This window comes from Eulemur rufifrons, chromosome 7 (assembly GCF_041146395.1).
Source record: "Eulemur rufifrons isolate Redbay chromosome 7, OSU_ERuf_1, whole genome shotgun sequence".
In the NCBI taxonomy this organism is placed as follows: domain Eukaryota; kingdom Metazoa; phylum Chordata; class Mammalia; order Primates; family Lemuridae; genus Eulemur; species Eulemur rufifrons.
Window position 1 is genome coordinate 210,580,993 of NC_090989.1, and position 20,985 is coordinate 210,601,977.

The following is a 20,985-nucleotide window of genomic DNA, read 5'->3' on the forward strand; positions in this document are numbered from 1 at the left end:
CTATCCATATAGTCCCGCAGAGGCTCAAGCTAATGAAATTCTGCCATCTTGTCGCTATACCACTTGAAACATGGCAGAAGAGATAGCTGAAGGGTCTCAAGCTGAACCTGCCATACTTTGGCCAGAAGTGACATACGTCATTTCTTGCAGTCTTTTGGCCATAACTTATCACGTGGGCCTGTCCAGGTATAAAAGAAATATAAGGCTGCACGTGAAATGTTTGGTGAGCACTGCTGTCTGCCGTACAGTCGTATTGAAGTTTTTTCGTTTTCAAAAATTCATCAGTACAGTTATCTCTGTGCTTTTTGTATATGGTGTTCCTTATGCCTGTTATTAAATCTCCTAACCCTCCTCACTTCTTGCCAACTTATTCATTGTCCAAACTTATTAAATATCTTCTCTTCTTTGAAAGGCAGTCATTCCACTTGGGTACTCTATTACCATGATATGCTGTGAATATCTTTGTTGAAGTAGTTATTCACATCCTTGTAGGCATTTTTTTTCTTGTCATTTTTCCCCACTAAATTGAGTTCTGAGGGTAGTAACTGGGTCTTTCTTGTCACCTTAATTTCTAATATGTGGTACATTCCTTGACATATATAGTAATTGCTCAGTGAGGAATGAATGCTTTTGGTTGTGTAATTTACAAAGCAAACATTTTATGATAAAGGAGTTAATCATTCTGTTAGAGCTATTAGATTTCTCAGTGATTTCATTTCTCCAAAGAGACATCTATTTCCATAGTATTCTCTGGTTTTCTCTCCTTGATTGGCAGTAGCCCTTTTCTACCCAGAGTTTAGAGGTGAATTCTATTTAATACTTGCTAAACTTAAACTATCTTGTGGAAAGAGATTATTAGAAATACAGTCTGGTGTGTATTTTTTATTTCTTCCTTTAACTGGCATATTCTAGGGTGTTTTGTCTGACACTAACCAATTCTCTAACACCAGTTGGGTGTCCAGCATTCAATTCAGTTCTGACACTACCTACCTGGAGTTAGCGTTCAATCCAACAAATTAAAGGACTCAGTCCTGCAAGACCGCCTTTACTTCAGATACCAGTTACGAGTTCTGGGCCACCATCGGGGGTGTTCCCATGACCTCCTCCAGGTTCAATAGTTTGCCAGAATAGTTCACGGAACTCAAGAAAACACTTTATTTATGTTTACCTATTTATTATAAAGGATACAACTCAGAAACAAATGCTTCAAAGAGAATTGGGTCAGAGTACGTGGAGAATGGAGGTTGAGCACAAAGTTTCCAGGTCCTCTCAGTGCATCACCCTCCTAACACTCAAATGTGCTTTCCTTCCTGGAAGCTCTGAATCGTATTATTCGTCAGTTTGTACAGAGCTCTGTCTGTAGCTCCCTCCTCTCACCTTCCTGTAGGTTGGTGGCTAGTGCTGAAAGTTCCAACCCTTTAATTATTACTTTGTCTTTCTGGCTAGGGTCACTTCATTAACATAATGTTCGAAGGGGCCTGTTATTAATAACAAAAGACATTTCTTTCCTGTCACTCAGGAAATCCCAAGGGTTTTAGGAACTCTGTCAGGGATCAAGGAGAAAGACCAAATATATTTTTGTATTATGTTATACACATAAAAATACATTTTGTGGATTTTATTACTTAAATATCAAAGTGTAAATTTTTGGCTGATTTCACTTATAGGAGTTAAGCATGTGTTAGTAGTGGGTATTATTTTTATTTTAAAATGGTTTCTTTTAATGGACTATTGGGTCAGTTAATACTTTTGTTGTCTTCCTACTTTAGCATAGTCTTCTAAATGATAAAATTTCTGACTTTTATTTATGTATTTTTCTCTCCCTTATCCTCATAGGTGGCCTTGGAGGACTTGCAGGTCTGAGTAGCCTGGGTTTGAATACTACCAACTTCTCTGAACTACAGAGCCAGATGCAGCGGCAACTTCTGTCCAACCCAGAAATGATGGTCCAGATCATGGAAAATCCCTTTGTTCAGAGCATGCTCTCAAATCCTGACCTGATGAGACAGTTAATTATGGCGAATCCACAAATGCAGCAGTTGATACAGAGAAATCCAGAAATTAGTCATATGCTGAATAATCCAGATATAATGAGACAAGTATGTGGAAAGTTCTTCCAGTTCATAATATTTTTCTTATTATTTAGTTTTCTGTGGGTAAAGAGATTGCCCTATACATATGGTTAAGGTAAAGAGAGAAATCCTAATCTTTGTGTAGGAAAACTTAACAAACCATTAATGTGGACTGTTTGAACTCTGAATTTTCTGTTAACGTTTGAAAGATCATTGTAAATAGTTTAAAGGTTTCAGAAACAATAGTTTTTTGTGGGCAGTTCACTCACAATAAAGTTCTTCCTTCGTGATGTTATTTGAATGTTAGCTTGCTTTTGAAGGTGAAATCTACCAGGAATAATTTTCCGACTTTTAAATATTGAAGACAAATTTACAACAACTCTAGTTTAAAGCTCCAGTTGTTTTTTTATCTATTTATTTTTTGAGACAGTCTCACTCTATTACCTAGTCCCAGGCAAGAGTACAGTGACGTCAGCACAGCTCACTGCAACCTCTAACTCCTAGCCTCAAGTGATCCTCCTGCCTCGGTCTACCAGTAGGCCCTCATTTTTCTGTTTTTGTAGAGATGGGTCTTGTGCTCAGGCTGGTCTCAAATTCCTGGCCTCAAGCTATCCTCCTGCCTCTGCCTCCCAAAATGCTAAGATTTACAAGTATGAGCCACTGCACCTGGCTATAATAGTTTTTTATTTGGGATTCTAGAATCAGACAGCACTTCATTTAATAAAGTAGAATGAGTGTTCCCGTGAAGTGAGCAGTGGGGAGGTTGGCTTTATAGGCAGAAAAGGGCTGAAGAAAGCACAAACAGGAACAAAAACCAGATTAGTTCTTCATAGTTACTTTCCTAATGGGGTTAAAACAAAGGGAACTTTCTTGTTATGATGTTCAGGTTGACTGGAGTCTCCTGGTTTTTTGGAAAAACTGTCGTGTTTCAAAGTTCATTTTGATTGCATGGCACTTAGCACAAGTGACTTTATTCTGGTTTGGTCTCATCTGCTGTGGCCTAGTGCAGGATTCTAGTCCAGAACAGTGGCCTCCCATAAACTTTATTTAACAATAGGTAATAGCTAAAGTAATTCATGTGTATTGCACTGCCTTTTTTTTTTTTTTTTTTAATGGAAATGTTTTTTTTAGACACTGGAACTTGCCAGGAATCCAGCAATGATGCAAGAAATGATGAGAAACCAGGACCGAGCCCTGAGCAACTTAGAAAGCATCCCAGGGGGATACAATGCTTTAAGGCGCATGTACACGGATATTCAGGAACCGATGCTGAGTGCCGCACAAGAACAGGTGATCCACTAACTCCAAGATTCAGGCCAGGGAGTAGTTTCTATTTTAACTCAAATATGTGTGTTATTGAGGGGTGCCTTTATATGGTGAATGTGGGTTTTTTTTTTTTGTTTTTTTTTTTTAATTTCTGTGTTATTTAGAACAAAAGCTTATTCTTTATGGTTTTTGTGTCTTTTATTACAGTTTGGTGGTAATCCGTTTGCTTCCTTAGTGAGCAATACATCCTCAGGAGAAGGTAGTCAACCTTCCCGTACAGAAAATAGAGATCCATTACCCAATCCATGGGCTCCACCGGCTTCCCAGAGTTCACCAGCTTCCAGTGGCACCACCAGCACTGTGGGTGGCGCTGCTGGTAATGCAGCCAGTGGCACTGCTGGGCAGAGCACTACTGCGCCAAATTTGGTGTCTGGAGTAGGAGGTATGTGTATAACCACTCATGGTTTTTTCCTTACCTATATGAATAATGAAAACATTGCTTATACTGTTATTCTTCGTGCTTTTGTGTTGTGTGTATGGTAAGTGCCTTTTATGAACTGTCTTTTCATGTTGCAAGTGGTTTTTTTTTTTTTTTTAAGAAAGCTTTATTAGGTGATGGTTAGTGTTACTCCCTGAGTGCATTATAGTGGAGAGGGGTACTGAAGATTTCCAGAAGCAGTTTTATGTTTTTACATCCTAAAATGGTACTGAGTGAAGTGGGTGGTGGTCTTACTTCTCTAGTAGGGAAACTGAAGTGCAGAGGGAACACGTAGTTACCTGTGTAGTTGTTACTAGAGTACATGTTTGTTAGCCTTAGTCTCGTTTTGTATTTTAGATCAGTGGATTTTCAAACACCAGCCTTGAGGTCAGGGCTTAACTAGCTGCATCAGAGCACTTGCCAGGTTTGTAAAAATCAGATTCCCAGGTCTCAGACTTCGTGGAGCAGAATCTTTCATTGTGGAGTTTAAGATCTGTGTTCGTGTAAAGCTCCTCCTGGTTCTGATGTGGGAGTGGGTTGAGAATTTACTTTTGTCCACTTTGCTGTAAACTAGATTCAATAAATGGATGGCTTCTTTTCAACATTCAGATATTACATAGTGATGTTTTTTCTATGAATTAGGTCCAAGATCATTAGCCAGAGTGATGATTTTTTTAGTCCTAATACTTAGCATAAAAATAGGAAGAAACAGAGGCATGGGAGCACTTACCTATGATGAGAGAGCCTGGATATATTTTTAAAGATGCCTGTAATCTCGTCAGAGGAAGTGTAAAGATGAGATGCTGGATAAGGAATTTTTAAAAATTCCTTGCTGAGAGAAGAATCAGAATGAGGATAGTAATTGATGGTCACAGTGGTGTATATTCTTTCGTAGAATACAGTTTGAGTATCATGAAGTTTTTGGACATAATACAGGTATTATAAAAATTGAAATAATACCATTTTTAAATCAAGAAAAATTACCATATTATATATTTTACTTGATCCGTATTGATTAACAATCTTTTGAGAGAGAAGCACTGTTCCCACTTTAAAGGATATAGAGCAGGCAGAGCAAAGATTTAATCAGATTTCCTGACTGGCAGAGTATTGTTTTTTTTTTCCTATAGCATGGTTGTCTACAGTGACAACTTTTGTATAACAAGCGAAAAATCAGTTTTGCAACTTTTTACTCAGGTTTTAATTTAATGACTTGGTACTTTAACATTTCGTGTTAATATTTCTGTCAAGGGAAAGTAAGAAACAGCAAAAATGAAATTACTATGCTGGCTGATAAATTTGCCAGCATATTTGTGTACTATTATGATTCTTACTCAAGTCTTTGAAGTTTCATGTACAGATGTACACATATACATGTAAAGATGAAATTCTTGACTCTTCTTTTACCCTGTAAGCACTTACTGTAGAAAGTGAAGGGGGTCTTAGAGCAGGAGTTGCTAAATTTTTCATGTGAAGGGTCCGATAATACTTTAGGCTTTGCTGGCCAAAAGGCAAAATTGAGCACATTACATCAAGAGAGAAAACAAATTACCACAAATTTTTTTATTGATGAAATTAAAAACTGGGTAATAATTGCATATAATATTTTCCTCGTACATATCTATTGATGAGAAGAATGGACTTCTTTAGGGGAATAACATTTTACTTAATTGGAGTTCACAGTTTTCTGTGTTTATCAAAATTGATTGCAAATATTCATCTGTTAATACTGATATATGATGAGACTTATTCAGACTATGTACTTATTCCAAAAATATATAATTTTTAATAGCATATTCCTCAGTGTGGGGAGGCATTATAGAATTCTATTAGATTCATTTGCTTTTAGCATGCTACTACATTGCAGATTAATCACTTAAAATTGAGGGTTAGGTCGTAGCTCCTCAATTACACAGTTAAATGAATTTTGAAGTGTGAATTTTCTTTGCCATTGTATTGAGGTTTGAAAAAAGATGTTGGGTAGTATGAGCTCAAAAATAAATCTGGCACTCTGGGAGGCCAAGGCAGGTGGATCATTTGAGCTCAGGAGTTCGAGACCAGCCTGAGCAAGAGCAAGACCCCGTCTCTACTAAAAATAGAAAGAAATTAGCTGGACAACTAAAAAATATATAGAAAAAATTAGCCGGGCATGGTGGCGCATGCCTGTAGTCCCAGCTACTGGGGAAGCTGAGGCAGTAGGATTGCCTGAGCCCAGGAGTTTGAGGTTGCTGTGAGCTAAGCTGATGCCACGGCACTCTAGCCTGGGCAACAGAGTGAGACTCTGTCTCAAAAAAATAAATAAAAAATAAATAAAATAAATAAATCTGCAAATTAATGGGAATGGAGGTCTTGTTTTTGACAGCACAAGGAGTATATAAAGCAGCTTGACATTGCTTATGATTCAAACAATTTTAGTTGTTAAAATGACTTTACTACAATATGAGTTTCACACATAAATGCTATTTGCTTTGTAATTTTGGGTTGAATTTATTGAGAAACATTACCAACTCCCTACCAAAAACTGATTTCCAAATTATTCAGTGTATGATAATGTTGGTTGGGTGATGGTTCCTATTTACAAATGTTTTAGTCTTAGGCATGACCTCATAAGATAATGCAGTGAAACTTTACCTCTGCTAAGCCACCAGCCTGCTGTGTGGTTGGCATGTCAGGATACTGAACAGTTTTTAATAAAAATTCATGGAATTGACTGGCTAAGCTCACAAGAGTGAAGAATGATGTTCATCATTGATATTCCTGGTTCAGTAACATGATAGATTAAAATATTTTCCAGAGTACCTGCTGGTGAATAACATTTTTATAGGCTTTGTAAATTTGTCCCGCTGAATCCTTTCAGTTCTCCGTGTTTCTGCCACCATCTGATGTAGCACATTTTAGCAGATTCTACTTCAGGTTGTACCCAGTTAGTATTTCTTAACTTCTTTGAAGATAGTTTTGCCTTAGTTGTTCTATTCAGACTGTTTATAGAGGCTAATTTTTCAGTCACTTCAAAGTTGGCATTGACTCTTTAAATAAGAACTGAGTGGTAATAGTAAAATCTGTTGACTCATCGAGAACTGGGACTCATCAAAATCATTTGCATTAGTTTTTAATTGAATATTGGTGTTGCACCCAGTGTCCTCAACTGTGTGGGAAAAGTTCTTCTCCCTGAAGGGCTAATAGACTAAAGTTTATTTTCTCTGGACACATTTATTTGGCTGCTGCAGTCAAGATTTAATTAATTATGTTGATTAATCACCACTAGAACACAGCTTTCCTTGATTGGCTAACAAATAAGTCACTTGGAAACTTAACTTTGGTGGCAGCCTTATTTTTATTTTTGTAGACAAACTTGGCAGTGATGAGATACTTCATTTTAAATTTTGTGATTTTTCTAACCATTGCTTTCCTGTGGGTGGGGAATATTGTGATGAGTGCTTAGTTTGTCAGTGTCCATGCATGTTGTATTCTTTTGGTGTCATTGCATAATAAACAATGTTTTGCCATCTGGTTTAATAAAATAATTTATACTTCACTGTGCTTTAAAAGCACAACATTCATAGTCCACTTCTTCCTTTTTTCTTGTTCTGACATGATTGATAGGCACTGGTAATTAAAATAAAAACACATGCTGCAATGATTTCACATTGCATGAGTTACAACTGATTAACTGATTTGTGGTAGTACACTGAGCAGCAATACGAAGCACTGATAACACCGTAGACAGTCTGTGTCTCAACTCAGTTTTGCGTATGTCAAAGTGTAAAAACACCCATAGATGATAAATGAGTGAGCATGACTATTCCAATAAAATGGTATTTATGGACACTGAAATTTGAATTTCAGATAGTTTTTACATTTCACAAAATATTTTATCTCATGGGCTGTATACAAAAAACATGTTGTAGGCCAGATGTATCCTGCAGACTGTAGTTTGCCAGCCTGTCTTAGAATACAGACATACTTCATTTTATTGCATTTCACTTTGTTGCGCTTTGCAGATATTTTGATTTTTACAGATTGAAAATTTGTGGCAACTCTGTCAAGTAAGTCTATCAGTGCCATTTTTTTCAACAGCATGTGCTCACTTTGCGTCTCTGTGTCACATTTCAGTAATTTTTGCAATATTTCAAACCTTTTCATTATTGTATCTGTTGTAATCCATGAACAGTTATCTTTGATGTTACTATTGTAATTGTTTTGGGGCACTACAGAACACATCCATGTAAGACGGCAAACTTACTTCATAAATGTATGTGTTCTGACTTTTCCACCAACTGGCTGCTTCCCCTGTCTTTCTCCCTCTCTTCAGGCCTCCTTATTCCCTGAGACACGACAATATTGAAATTAGGCCAGTTAAGAATTTTACAGTGGCTTGTAAGTGTTCAAGTAAAAGAGTCATACGTCTCTCACTTAAAATAAAAGCTAGAAATGATTAAGCTTAGTGAGGAAGGCATGTCGAAAGCCAAGATAGGCCAAAAGCTAGGCCTCTTGTGCCATATAGTTAGCCAAGTTTTGAATACAAAGGAGTTCTTGAAATTAAATGAGCTACCCTAGAAAACACAAATGATGAGAAAGCAAAACAGCCTTATTGCTGATATGGGGAAGGTTTTAATGATCTGAATAGATCAAACTATCCACAAAATTCCCTTCAGCCAAATTGTGAATACAGAGTAAGGCCCTAACTCTCAATTCTGTGGAGGCTGAGAGAGGTGAGGAAGCTGCAGAAGAAAAGTTTGAAGCCAACAGAGGTTGGTTCATGAGGTTGAAAGAAGGAAGCCATCTCCATAACATAAAAGTGCAAGGTGAAGCAGCAAGTGCTTAGAAGCTGCAGCAAGTTATCCAGAAGATCTAGCTAAGATAATTGATGAAGATGTGGCTACACAAAACAATAGATTTTTCAGTGTAATGGAAACAGCCTTCTGTTGGAAGGATGCTGTCTAGGACTTCCATAGCAGGAGAGAAGTCAATGCCTGGCTTCAAAGCTTCAAAGGACAGGCTATTTTAGGGGCTGATGCAGCCAGTGACTTAAAGTTGAAGCGAGTGCTCATTTACCATTCTGAAAATTTCAGGGCCCTTAAGAATAATGCTAATTCTACTCTTCCTGTGCTCTATAAAGGGAAAAACAAAACCCGGATAACAGCATATCTGTTTTCAGCATAGTTTACTGAATATTTCAAGCCTACTGTTGAGACCTGTTGTTCAGGAAAAAAAGATTCCTTGAAAATATTACTGCTCATCGACAGTACACCTAGTTAACCAAGTGCTTTGATGGAGGCGTACAAGGAGATTAATGTTGATTTTATGCCTGCTAACACAACATCCATTCTGCAGTTCACAAATCAAGGAGTAATTAGACTTTCAAGTCTTGTTTAAGAAATGTATTTCGTAAGGTGATAACTTAGTGATTCCTATGGTGGATCTGGGCAAAGTAAATTGAAAACCTTCTGGAAAGGATTCACCATGTTAGTTGCCATTAAGAACATTTATGATTCGTGGGAGGAGGAAAAAATATCAACATTAACAGGAGTTTGAAAGAGGTTGATTCCAACCCTCATAGATGACGTAAAGGGGTTCAAGACTTCAGTGGAGGAGGGAACTGCAAATATGGTGGACAAGAGAACTAGAATTAGAAATGGAGCCTGGAGATATGACTGGATTGCTGTAGTGTTGCAATAAAACTTGAAAGGATGAAAAGTTGCTTCTTATGGATGAGCGAAGAGTGGTTTCTTGAGATGAAATATATTCCTGGTGAAGATGCCATGAACATTGTTGAAATTGACAAGAAAGAGTTTAGAATATTATATAAACTTAGTTGATAAAGCAGTGGCACAGTTTGAGAGGATTGACTCAAGTTTTAAAAGAAGTCCCACTGGGTGAAATTCTGTCAAACAGCATTGTGTGCTACAGAGAAATCTTTTGTGAAAGAGTCAATTGATGCAGCGTACTTCACTGTTGTGTTTTTTTAAGAATTGCCACAGCTGCCAGCAAAATGATTATGACTCACTGAAGGCTCAGATGATTATTGGCCATTTTTAGCAATAAAGTATTTTTAAATTAAGGGTATGTATATTGTTTTCAGATGTAATGCTGTGGCATACTTCATAGACTGTAGTATAGTGTAAACCTAACTTTTATATGTATTGGGAAACCAAGAAATTTGTAAGACCTGCTTTATTGTGATACTCACATCATTGTCGTGGTTTGGAGCTAAACTTGCAGTATCTCTGAGGTATGCCTGTGGTTTTAGACTTTAGGATGTGGAAACAACTAAATTCCAACTTATAACATGAAAAAATAGGAAAAACAAAATTATCAGTAGGAGAATTACAATAAACTAGAAAGAAAAGTGGGAAGAGTCAAATGTTTTAAGCCTGATAAAACTACATGGGAAAGAGTAAGAGCAGAAAGGAAATGAAAAAGCTAATGAGTTGACATAGTAAGTTTGAGAATATATGAGAGTTTAAGTATATCTGCCCAGTAATTGAAAACCTAGGTATAAGCTAAGGAAATTACTTAGTTTTCAGTGAAGATTTGCCTGAGTATATAGTTGAGTCATGATATATTGAATTCACATTAGTTCACCTGTAGCCCTTGGCAAAAAAGAGACAAAAATAAGAATAATCATAACAAACACTTTACACATTAAATAATTTATTACAACCACTCTATGAAGTAGATACTATTTTTTCCATTTTACAGGGGGAAACTGAAGTATGAAGAAGCTGAATAACTTGCCTGTGGTTATCACCTGGTTTAGATTTGAACCCAGATGATCTTGGTCCAGACACTGCGCTTAGTCGCTGTGCTCTAATGGTCTCTCAGATGTTAAATGTGCCTACCATTTCACTCAGTGAGTGCCAGCACTCAGCAAAAATGGGATAGAGAACTTGCATCTATTGTTTTCCCTAGACGTGAAGTCTTCTTTCATGAGTGTGAGCATGTTGAGTGCTGAACATGGTTCTAATTAAGCAATCATTTGCATTCCTAGAGGAAAAGTTGGCTCAGAGTTCTTCACTTTATGGGATTTTTCAATAGTAATTTTGACCATATCTCATTTTTGCCTTAAATTGACTTTAGAACTTAGCCCTTCCATTAGATGTGATTTTACTGTAAATGTAACCAGAATGTTTAAAGTCATAAGTCATCTTTTACTGGTATAATTTGGGCACGTACTTTTGGAGATCATCTTAGTTTTAAAATTCTTTCTTAGTTCAATTGATAGCATAATGTGTATACTCATCTGCACTTGCTAAAATTAAGCACAGTATATATTATATTTTAAAGCTTTAACTTTCGTTTGTGTATTATTTCCTTAATAAAATGTCTTTTTTTTTTAAAAACAAACTTTCAGCTAGTATGTTCAACACACCAGGAATGCAGAGCTTGTTGCAACAAATAACTGAAAATCCGCAACTCATGCAAAACATGTTGTCTGCCCCCTACATGAGAAGCATGATGCAGTCACTAAGCCAGAACCCTGACCTTGCTGCACAGGTGAGTTTGTAATTGTATTTAAAGGACTATGCAGTGTGAATTGAAATAACGTAATCCAATAATTGTGATTTTTAGTACGCTAGAAATGTAAACTGCATATCCAGTTTTTTTGGACGGTCTGTTTCTTTGTAGTAAATTAATACTTCATATATAATTAAAATAATGTCATCGCAGCCATTTATTGACTAGAAAATAGTGCAGGTTTACTTTGTATCTACATATGTTGAATTAGGAGATAAGTACAGAAGTTTTGGATTGCTCTCTTTTGAAGATACACTCTTTAGTGAAATGTAAATCTTGAAAGCAATTAATAGCTGTTAATAAATTTGAAATCTTTTATTTAGTAGATCACTCGGATTATAATAGTCATCCTCAAAATGGCATTGTAACATAGCCTGAAATTGTTTATTAAAGGCAGAGAGGGACTTGTGGGGCATGTTCTTATTCTTTCTATATTATAGATCCCCCCACCCCAAGATAGTATAGTGGTTTCTTATTAATTTATTCATTTTCTAGTTTGTTTCTAAAGAGACCATAACTAAGAAAATTAATGGATATCAACACTGGCTTCAGGGTTACTTGGGGAGTTTTTTAAAACAACACTGATGCCTGGGCCCCATCCTTAGAGATTTTTATTTAATTGCATTGGTTGGATGTTCCCCTCCAACTCCCAATTTCCTGGATGATTCCAGTGTATTGTCTAGGCTCTGTACCATTGGGCTTGAAAAATTCTGGAGAATGTGAAGTATGCCTTGCTCATCTGTAGTTTATATTGCTGTTTATTAAAAGTGGCTTCTGTAGAGTGTTAGGAGTTTGAAATACTTTTCTTTAATCTCATTTATTAACTTTTAAAAGCTATAATTAATCACTTGTTCATTATGTCAGTTGAAATGGTTTCTATTTTCCAAACTCTAGGACCATATTGATTCAAGTATATAGCAGATGTCTGATGTATAATTCTCAATACTAACTTCTGCTCTCAAAATTTGTGGAATTGGAAATAAAAAACTTTTAGGATAATTTTTGCGTTTAAAATTTTGCATATTGTAGGTACATTTTATGGAAGATAGTTTTATTTTATTCATATGTAAATTATATACTTAGAATAAATATCTCAACTTACTGTACTCAGCCATTTTTGACTGTAAGTTAAGCAAAAATTTTCACGTGCTTGACATAAATTAGAAAATAAGTAGAGTTAGCCTATTTGTATATTTTTAAGTGTATATTTGGTTAATAATGTGCATCTTTTAAAATTTGACTATAATGAGCACATTCTTAGCCATTTATAATTACAATTTTACATTTATAATGCGACTTGAGTACTCTAAAGCAAAATGTTGACAATGCTAGATATGGATGTCTTTTATTCAGTTTATATTTACAATGTACTCTTGTTATCAGCAGATTAAAATTTGCCATTTCTCTATTCTGCTTTTGACTTCTAAATATTTTTTTAATAGTCTTACATGTAAAAACTGAATTAATTGTGATATAAGCAGTCAGGTAAGTTAGGATAAATGTCTTAATTAAATGAGATGATTTTCTGAGGAAAAATGAGTAAGTTTTAGATGGTGTACTTTTTCTACATTAGTTTAAATGACATAAATCCTGAAAGATAAATGTGATAACCTCATTAATGTGTTCATAATAAAGAAATATTTGACTGGCGCTAATAAAGAAGCAGGTTTGTTGACCTCGAGTGGGTATTACTTTATTTATTGTGTGAACTTATTGGTCACTTTGAATAAATAGTATATTTCCATGAAATCTTGTCTGACTTATTCTGCTTTGGTTATTGTGTTGAAATTAACTAAAAGATCCACTTTGCTTCAATAGATGAACTTTATAAAGGGATGATGGAATTCTATTTTCAGCATTTACATCTAATTGCTCTTAAATGTGGTTAACTACTTGAAGGCATGAATCATTTCCTCCCCAGACTTTGGAGGGGTAAATAGGCTATCAGTAAATCATTGTTAGTTGACTTTTCACTCTGGGAAAAATAATATACAATTTGTCTTTTTCAAAGCTATGAGAATTTATTAGTTTCTGGTTATGCTGATTGTGTATTACAATCTTATTTTCAGGTATACCACATCATGTTAATAATGGCCCTGACTTTTAAATTCTTAACACCTATTTGAAGGTTAGGAGATATGCCACTTTTCTCATCTCTGGTGGTAGTGAGGTGAAATCCAGGTGCTAATCTTGGTGTTCTCAAATGGATTTACGTCTTTCAGGTCTTAGAGCATTTTAACACTTTGCCCAGAGGACTGTTGGTGCTAGTCTGGGCTGATTTTCACCTATCAGCTCCATTTCTCTGGCAAGTTGGTTGCTGTTTTGTGGTGTTCTTTTTTTGGACCTAATATTAGCTGTTTCGTAGTAGGCAGGTAGATTATAGTGGTTCCAGCTATGGATCGTCTCTGTGCTTGCCCACTTGTTTGTCAAGGTTTCTAAGCAAGCCATGTATATAGTTTCATGTATTGATGTTTATGTCAGTGTAGCAGCACATGTATCCTTCATGAATGCCAGTTATTCCCATTTTTCTTTCAAGGGCAGATATTCACCTTCGCTCAAGGAAAAGCCTAAGAAAATGATTGCTTTTATTTTTTAGGATATTGCATGTCATTATCATCACCATTCTCATTAAGAGAGAAGATGCCTCGTTTTTGTTTTTTTCTGGAGATCCCTCTTGTGGGACAGTATCTTCCCCTTTCCTTTTTTATTTATGTTCTACCTTCCTCCCTTTTAAGTGCCAGCTTAGGCACTTGGGGGGGAAGATAGAATATTAAACAAGGTACATTACTTGTTTCAGATATTTCCAGTTAAAATTGTTTGAACACTTGCCCCATAGATGATGCTGAATAATCCCCTATTTGCTGGAAATCCTCAGCTTCAAGAACAAATGAGACAACAGCTCCCAACTTTCCTCCAACAAGTGAGTAAGAAAAGATGCTAGCTATCTTCGGTAATGATGTGCTTGAAAAAAGTTTGATAAACATTTTCCTTGCTCTTCTGGCTGATAGCAAAACATAGAATAGAGATTGATAATGCTGTCAATTGGTAGAGAATTCAGCTTGATCTTAAAATTCAGCCCCATTTCACTGCTGACCTTTTGCTTATGTTTCTTAAACATAAATGCTGAGGAAAGAACCATTTTATTTTTGCTTTTGAGGATTTAGGATTTTGAATGCTTTGTTAATACCATAAACCATTTTCTTTCACTGTACTAACTTTGAAGTGCTTCCTTGTGTCATGTTACGCCTTATAGTTTAACTAATTTCGAGTAATAGGAAAGAGCTACCCTATCTATTTTGCAGATTTGGTTTCTTTGTAATGTTTTAATTTCTTCCAAATTAATAGAATGCCTTTTTTCCAAGGGGTAGATCTCATTTCCTCAAACTCGGAATTAGTAAGATGAAAATTGTCAGTGTTGTCATATAAGGAAGGTTATATTACAAAGAAAAGTACTTGATTCCCATGGTATTTTATTATGTAAAAAGATAAAAGAGAAGTCAGTCTTGGTGTTTTTGAAACTGGTAGTTCTAGGGCCTTATATATTATGCAAATGATACTCAGGCCTGTAAACTATTTCCCAAGGTTAGTTAGTGTCCTTGATCTATTATAATGATGTAAGCTTATCTTTTTTGGTCAGTCAGGTGGTGTATATTTGGAAGTAGTGAAGCTTTTAAATTTAGGACATATGTATTAACTTCAAATTTGGAACTATTGTTTTAGAGTGTACCTTTTTGGTAAGATTGTTATGTCAGCAACAGATAACATTTGGTCAGGAGGAATATGTGGCTTTCACTATGTTACCATGTCATATAAATTGTGCATTTGGAGGTTGTCTCTTAGAAATAATACTATCTTCTGTTGGAGAAGGGGAATAGTTGTGGCTTCCAGAGTAGCTCCTGATTGTCTTCCATTATGCAAATGGCTTTCATGATGGACTTGGGAGGAGGTCAAGTAATGATTTGCACACTAGGTTTGCTGTCAAAGAGGAGGTACTTGTGTTTATTTTGGGAAAGAAATTATAAGTTACCAATGAGGTTTTAGATTTTCTCCAGAAACATAGCAAAGAAAAGATAATAAGATTTACTTTCACTGATTTTAATTCCCTTGTAACCACTGGTTTTCTTTTTTCTTAGATGCAGAATCCTGATACACTCTCAGCAATGTCAAACCCTAGAGCAATGCAGGCTTTGTTACAGATTCAGCAGGGTTTGCAGACGTTAGCAACGGAAGCCCCAGGCCTCATCCCAGGGTAGGCTTATTTGGGGAAGATTATAAAAGTGCATAATGGTTACTTTCTCTGAGAATTTCAGACCTAATGTCATTTTGCCCTTTTTTTGTTGAGATTGTTAAGTCACAGTTTTCCAAGTTAAAAATGCTTGCTTCAAGAAGATTACTTAGCTGATACTAAGTTAAAATGTAACTGATTTGCCACCTAGGCTGACTTCTGGTTTTGCACAAGTTTAGGTTTGTTGCCTCTTTGTGCTTTCCCTAGGTTTACTCCTGGCCTAGGGGCATTAGGAAGCACTGGAGGCTCTTCAGGAACCAATGGGTCTAACGCTGCACCTAGTGAAAACACAAGCCCCACAGCAGGAACCACCGAACCTGGACACCAGCAGTTTATTCAACAAATGCTACAGGCTCTTGCTGGAGTAAACCCTCAGGTAACAATTCTTTTCTGTTCAAGTTTTGTATTCCTTGATGTTAGAAATGTAGAAATTTCGAAAAAGAAGAAAAAGGGGGAAAAATGGTGGGCCTTTAGATTAATGAAAAGCACAGTCTTAAGGATATTGAATCTAAAAACAGGCATTACAAAAATTATTGACTTTTGTGTTTTATCATACACTAAAGGAAATGTTATAGTTGTAGAGAAGACATGCTACAGTCTAATGCCTTACTTTTTAGAAGTTGCCTTTAAAAATGTATTTCTTTTCAGAGTTCCTGTTTGAAAATCGTAGGAAATACGTTTTGTTTTATAAAAGTTTATCAGGGAGGAATGGAAACTTGATTATTCCAAGTAACTACAGGACAGCTGTATTCTAGTCTTTGTCTTTTGAGTTTGGGAAAAATCCTAACTACCTTATCCTACCCACCACCACACCACCTCCTGCAGTAACTTGTGTTATATGTACACCTCACAAATATGGCTAAAAAATAATGGACCCCTGATAACGTTCTTGTGTCTGCAAGCTTTATTGGCTTTGCTAACAGTATGTCATTATATTATGTTGGTGGAAAAGTAATTGATGTTTTGGACTGAATTTTGAATCATAACTAGGCTCAGATACATCTTTATTAATAAAAATAGGAACCATTACAATCAGCATACTTTTGCCAATGAGAAATAAGTTTCTTTATTCCTGTGGCATAAAAACCCGTGCTTCGGGATTCAGTGAACTCTTGGAAAGCATTTTCTGCATCCTGTTGGTTGTGGAGGCATTGTCCCTGCAAGAAGTTGTCGAGATGCTTGAAGAAGTGGTGGTTGGTTGGCAAGAATATGAATGAATATGGTGGATGAGGCAAAACTTCGTAGCCCAATTCATTCAACTTTTGAAGCATTGGTTGTGTGAGGTGGTGTCATGGAGAAGAATTGGGCCCTTTCTGTAGACCAAATGCTGCTACAGGCATTGCAGTTTTCAGTGCATCACATCAATTTGCTGAGCCTACATCTCAGCTGTAAATGGTTTCGCCGGGATTCAGAAAGCTGTAGTGGATCAGACTGGCAGCAGATGACCAAACAGTGACCATGACCTTTTTTTGGTGCAAGTTTGGCTTTGGGAAGTGCTTTGGAGCTGCTTCTTAGTCCAGCCACTGAGCTAGTCATTGCCAGTTGTGGTAGAAAATCCACTCCTCGTTGCACGTCACAATCCGATCAAGGAGTTGGTTTGTCGTTGCGTACAAGAGTAGAAGATGACACTTCAAAACGTTTTTTTTGGTTCTTGGTCAGCTCATGAGACACCCACTTACTGAACTTTTTCACCTTTCCAGTTTGCTTCAAATGCCAAATGACTATAGAATGGTCAACATTGAGTTCTTAGGCAACTTCTCGTGTAGTTGTAAGAGGATCAGCTTCGATGATTGCTCTCAGTTGGTAGTTGTCAACTACCAATGGCCAGCCACTGCACTCCTCATCTTCAAGGCTCTTGTCTCCTTTGCAAAACTTCTTGAACCACCACTGCATTAAACGTTCAGTAGCAGTTCCTGGGCCATATGTGTTGTTGATGTTGCTAGTTGTCTCCTCTGCTTTACAACCCATTTGGAACTTGAGTAAGAAAATCACTGGAATTTGTTTTTTGTATAACATCATTTCCATAGTCTAAACAGCAAGGAATAAATCATTAGCAAAAAAATATAAAGTGAGAAATGCGCATTAAAATGATGTATAACATAACCACATTTATTTAAGAATGTATTCCAATATCAAACAGCAAATTTCAACAATGCTAACACCAAAAGTACTTTTGCACCAACCTAATAAAAAGATGATTGCCAGTTCAAACCTGTTACAGTAGTTTGCCCCCGAACTTCTTTTTTTTAAAAGACAGGATCTCGCTCTGTCTCCTGAGCTGGAGTGCAGTGGTGTGATCATAGCTCACTATAGCCTTGAACTCCTGGGCTCAATGGATCCTCCAGAGTAGCTAGGACTACAGATGTGTGCCACCATGCCCAATTAATTTTTTAAAAATTTTTTATAGAGACGAAGTCTCACTGTGTTTCCCAGGGTGATCTTAAACTCCTGGGCTCAAGTGATCCTCCTGCCTGGGCTTCCCAAAGTACTGGGATTACAGGCATGAGTCACCGTACCTGGTTGTCCCCAAATGTCTTAATGGGAAAACAGTTTCAAGGTCTACTAGATGCTTTGTGTTTTCTGTAAACAAGGCAAGGTATCTTAAATATGTATTTATATTCCTGATACCTAGCATAGTTTCTGGCTCATGGTAGGTACTCAGTAAATATTTGTGGAATTAATAAGAAAAAAAGATTTGGGTATAGGACAGAATTAATTATTATATAAGTTAACCTATAAGCCCTCCTGTTATCAGGTTGGCCAGGATTGGGTTGATCATTTATATGTGTGTGTATGCTTTTAACCTCATTTCTGAAAAGAGATTTGATGCCACCGGATTGTCAGTATAGTTTGTGGGCCTGCATCTGGAACTCTTCTAAGAATTGACTGGCCAGTGTAGAAATTGAACCCACATTCTAAGCCTTATTGGAACTTGAGAATTTTATATAAAACACTGGCTTTTGTAGTTACTCAGCTGGTTAGTAGCTACACAAAATAAATCATCTAATTCTAAACTCTTTGCTTATATACTTCTAAGTTTTTCTGCGTGTTAATGGAGCCTCTAAAATAATGGATGGAGTTTATTAAGCTTTTTTTCCCCAAAGGAAAGTTATCCATTTGACATGATTGTTTAGCTATAAACTAGGTTATTTAAAATAACAAAATAAAGCGCTAATGGATTTGTAAATATGTTGAATGTGTTTCAAGAGAGAGGCAGTGCTTTTAAAGCTCAGTAGACCAGCATATGTTACAAAAGAGCAATTAAAATTTTTAAAAAGTTATTTAGGTGTGACATGTACTCGTTTCCTTTAGAGTCTGATTAATTTTTTTTTTTTAACAGCTACAGAATCCAGAAGTCAGATTTCAGCAACAACTGGAACAACTCAGTGCAATGGGATTTTTGAACCGTGAGGCAAACTTGCAAGCGCTAATAGCAACAGGAGGTGATATCAATGCAGCTATTGAAAGGTTACTGGGCTCCCAGCCATCATAGCAGCATTTCTGTATCTTAAAAAAATGTAATTTATTTTTGATAACGGCTCTTAAAACTTTCAAATACCTGCTTTATTTCATTTTGACTCTTGGAATTCTGTGCTGTTATAAACAAACCCAATATGATGCATTTTAAGGTGGAGTGCAGTAAGATGTGTGGGTTTTTCTGTGTTTTTCTTTTCTGGAACAGTGGGAATCAATGCTTTTTCATTTAAGGCTACTGCATGCATCAAACACTTCTGCATTTATTGTAATTTTTTAAAAACATCACCTTTTATAGTTGGGTGAACAGGTTTTGTCCTGCATCTGTCCAATTTGCTTTTTAAACATTAGCCTGTGGTAGTAATTTATGTAGAATAAAAGCATTAAAAAGAAGCAAATCATTTGCGCTCTATAATTTGTGGTACAATATTGCTTATTGTGACTTTGGCATGTATTTTTGCAAACAAAATGCTGTAAGATTTATACTACTGACAATTTTGGCTTTATTTGTATACAATATAGAGTATGCACATTTGGGACTGTGTTTCTAGAATCATACTGCAATAGGTTATCTGAGCAAAACACCTGTAATCAAAAAAGTAAAGATAAGGAAATACTCTGAGAATTGAGTATTTTCTAATTGTATAAAATCTTACAGCATCTTTGATAAACATCTCCCAGCAAAAGTATCGGTTAGTCAGGTTTTTTGAAAATACAGTAGAAAAGCTGATTCTGGTTATCTCTTTAAGGACATTTAATTGTACAGACAGCATAATGTAACATTGTCTCAACATTCACAGATTGACTGTAAATTAACCTTAATCTTTGTGCAGACTGAAGGAACACTGTAGTATACCCAAAAGTGCATTTGCCTAGGACTTTTCAGCTTCTCCCATAGATAGTTTAACAGGCATTACAATTTGTAATTGAAATGTTGCTTTCACTGAAAGTGTCTTGATGTTTCAGTTATTTTTAATCGCCATATAAAAATAGAACTGTCTTTTGGGTTTATCTGTTTTCTCATGCACAGGCAATACATGGATTTGAAATGATTTGTGAGCCACTTGTTTCTGAAGTGTTTTGGTAGTTCTATTAAGAAATAGTTAAATATTGTGCTTTCAGAGCCTCAGAGACGGGGGAAGGGGGGACAGTGGAATCTATCCTGGATTAGGCCAGTTTAAATAATACTGGCAACTAAGATTCTGTTAGGATTTCTGTGCATATAGTGTAGTGAAGAAGTATCCTTCAGGGGTGAAAAACAAAAGCTGTTTTAACAATGTTGAGTACATTTGGCTGTTCTGCAGCCTTTTTCTTCCCTCCCAAGAGAAGTTCTGCCTAACTCTCAAACTGTTGGGGTGGTACATTCCTTTAGGACCAACTAAAACTTAATTTAGGGTCAGTAATATATTTGACTGACTCTGGTTCAGTATTCTCTTAGGTCATTCTCTCATGTACAGTTACAGGAAATTAAAATGTTAAAGTAAACTAAAATGAGTCCAGACCAATAAAATCAAGGGAAATACAAGTTGAATTCCATTACTTCTGCAAGTTGCTTGCTATTAAAAAAAGGTCAAGAGGCCAGGTTGCCCCCCAGTCCATGCACTGTTCTGACACTTTCCCAGGAGGAAAATATGTACAAAGGTTAGGGTGGAGGCATGACTAGAGATTATTAAGGATGGTATTCATGTGTCTTTGCTCTTTCTGCCTTATGCCTCAGTCTGGTTTTAAAACTTTTGTACTGGTGAGTGATGGTATACAGTGTGGGATAGTGTCATAACCAATTTGATGATTTATTAATCACAAAATAACAATAAATCTCTAGCTTTTACACTTGGTTTGTCTTGCCTCATTTGTAGAAAGGAAAATATGTCTTCAATTTACTTTCTCTAACC

The 20,985-nt window shown here is 36.2% G+C and overlaps 1 protein-coding gene across 2 annotated transcripts in view; it reads left to right on the forward strand.

Moving 5' to 3' along the window:
* Positions 1-19,473, forward strand: part of UBQLN1 (ubiquilin 1) — a 41,192-nt gene extending 21,719 nt beyond the window's left edge. The window contains exons 4-11 of one of the 2 annotated variants that reach the window (XM_069476333.1): positions 1,837-2,099; positions 3,204-3,362; positions 3,546-3,780; positions 11,171-11,313; positions 14,171-14,254; positions 15,468-15,583; positions 15,827-15,995; positions 18,960-19,473. In XM_069476333.1, coding sequence (XP_069332434.1) covers positions 1,837-2,099; positions 3,204-3,362; positions 3,546-3,780; positions 11,171-11,313; positions 14,171-14,254; positions 15,468-15,583; positions 15,827-15,995; positions 18,960-19,112 — 1,322 coding nt within the window. In that variant the 3' untranslated portion in view covers positions 19,113-19,473. The remainder of the gene's footprint in view (positions 1-1,836; positions 2,100-3,203; positions 3,363-3,545; positions 3,781-11,170; positions 11,314-14,170; positions 14,255-15,467; positions 15,584-15,826; positions 15,996-18,959) is intronic. The other variant, XM_069476334.1, reaches the window with a different exon arrangement.
* The last annotated feature ends 1,512 nt before the right edge of the window (positions 19,474-20,985 follow it).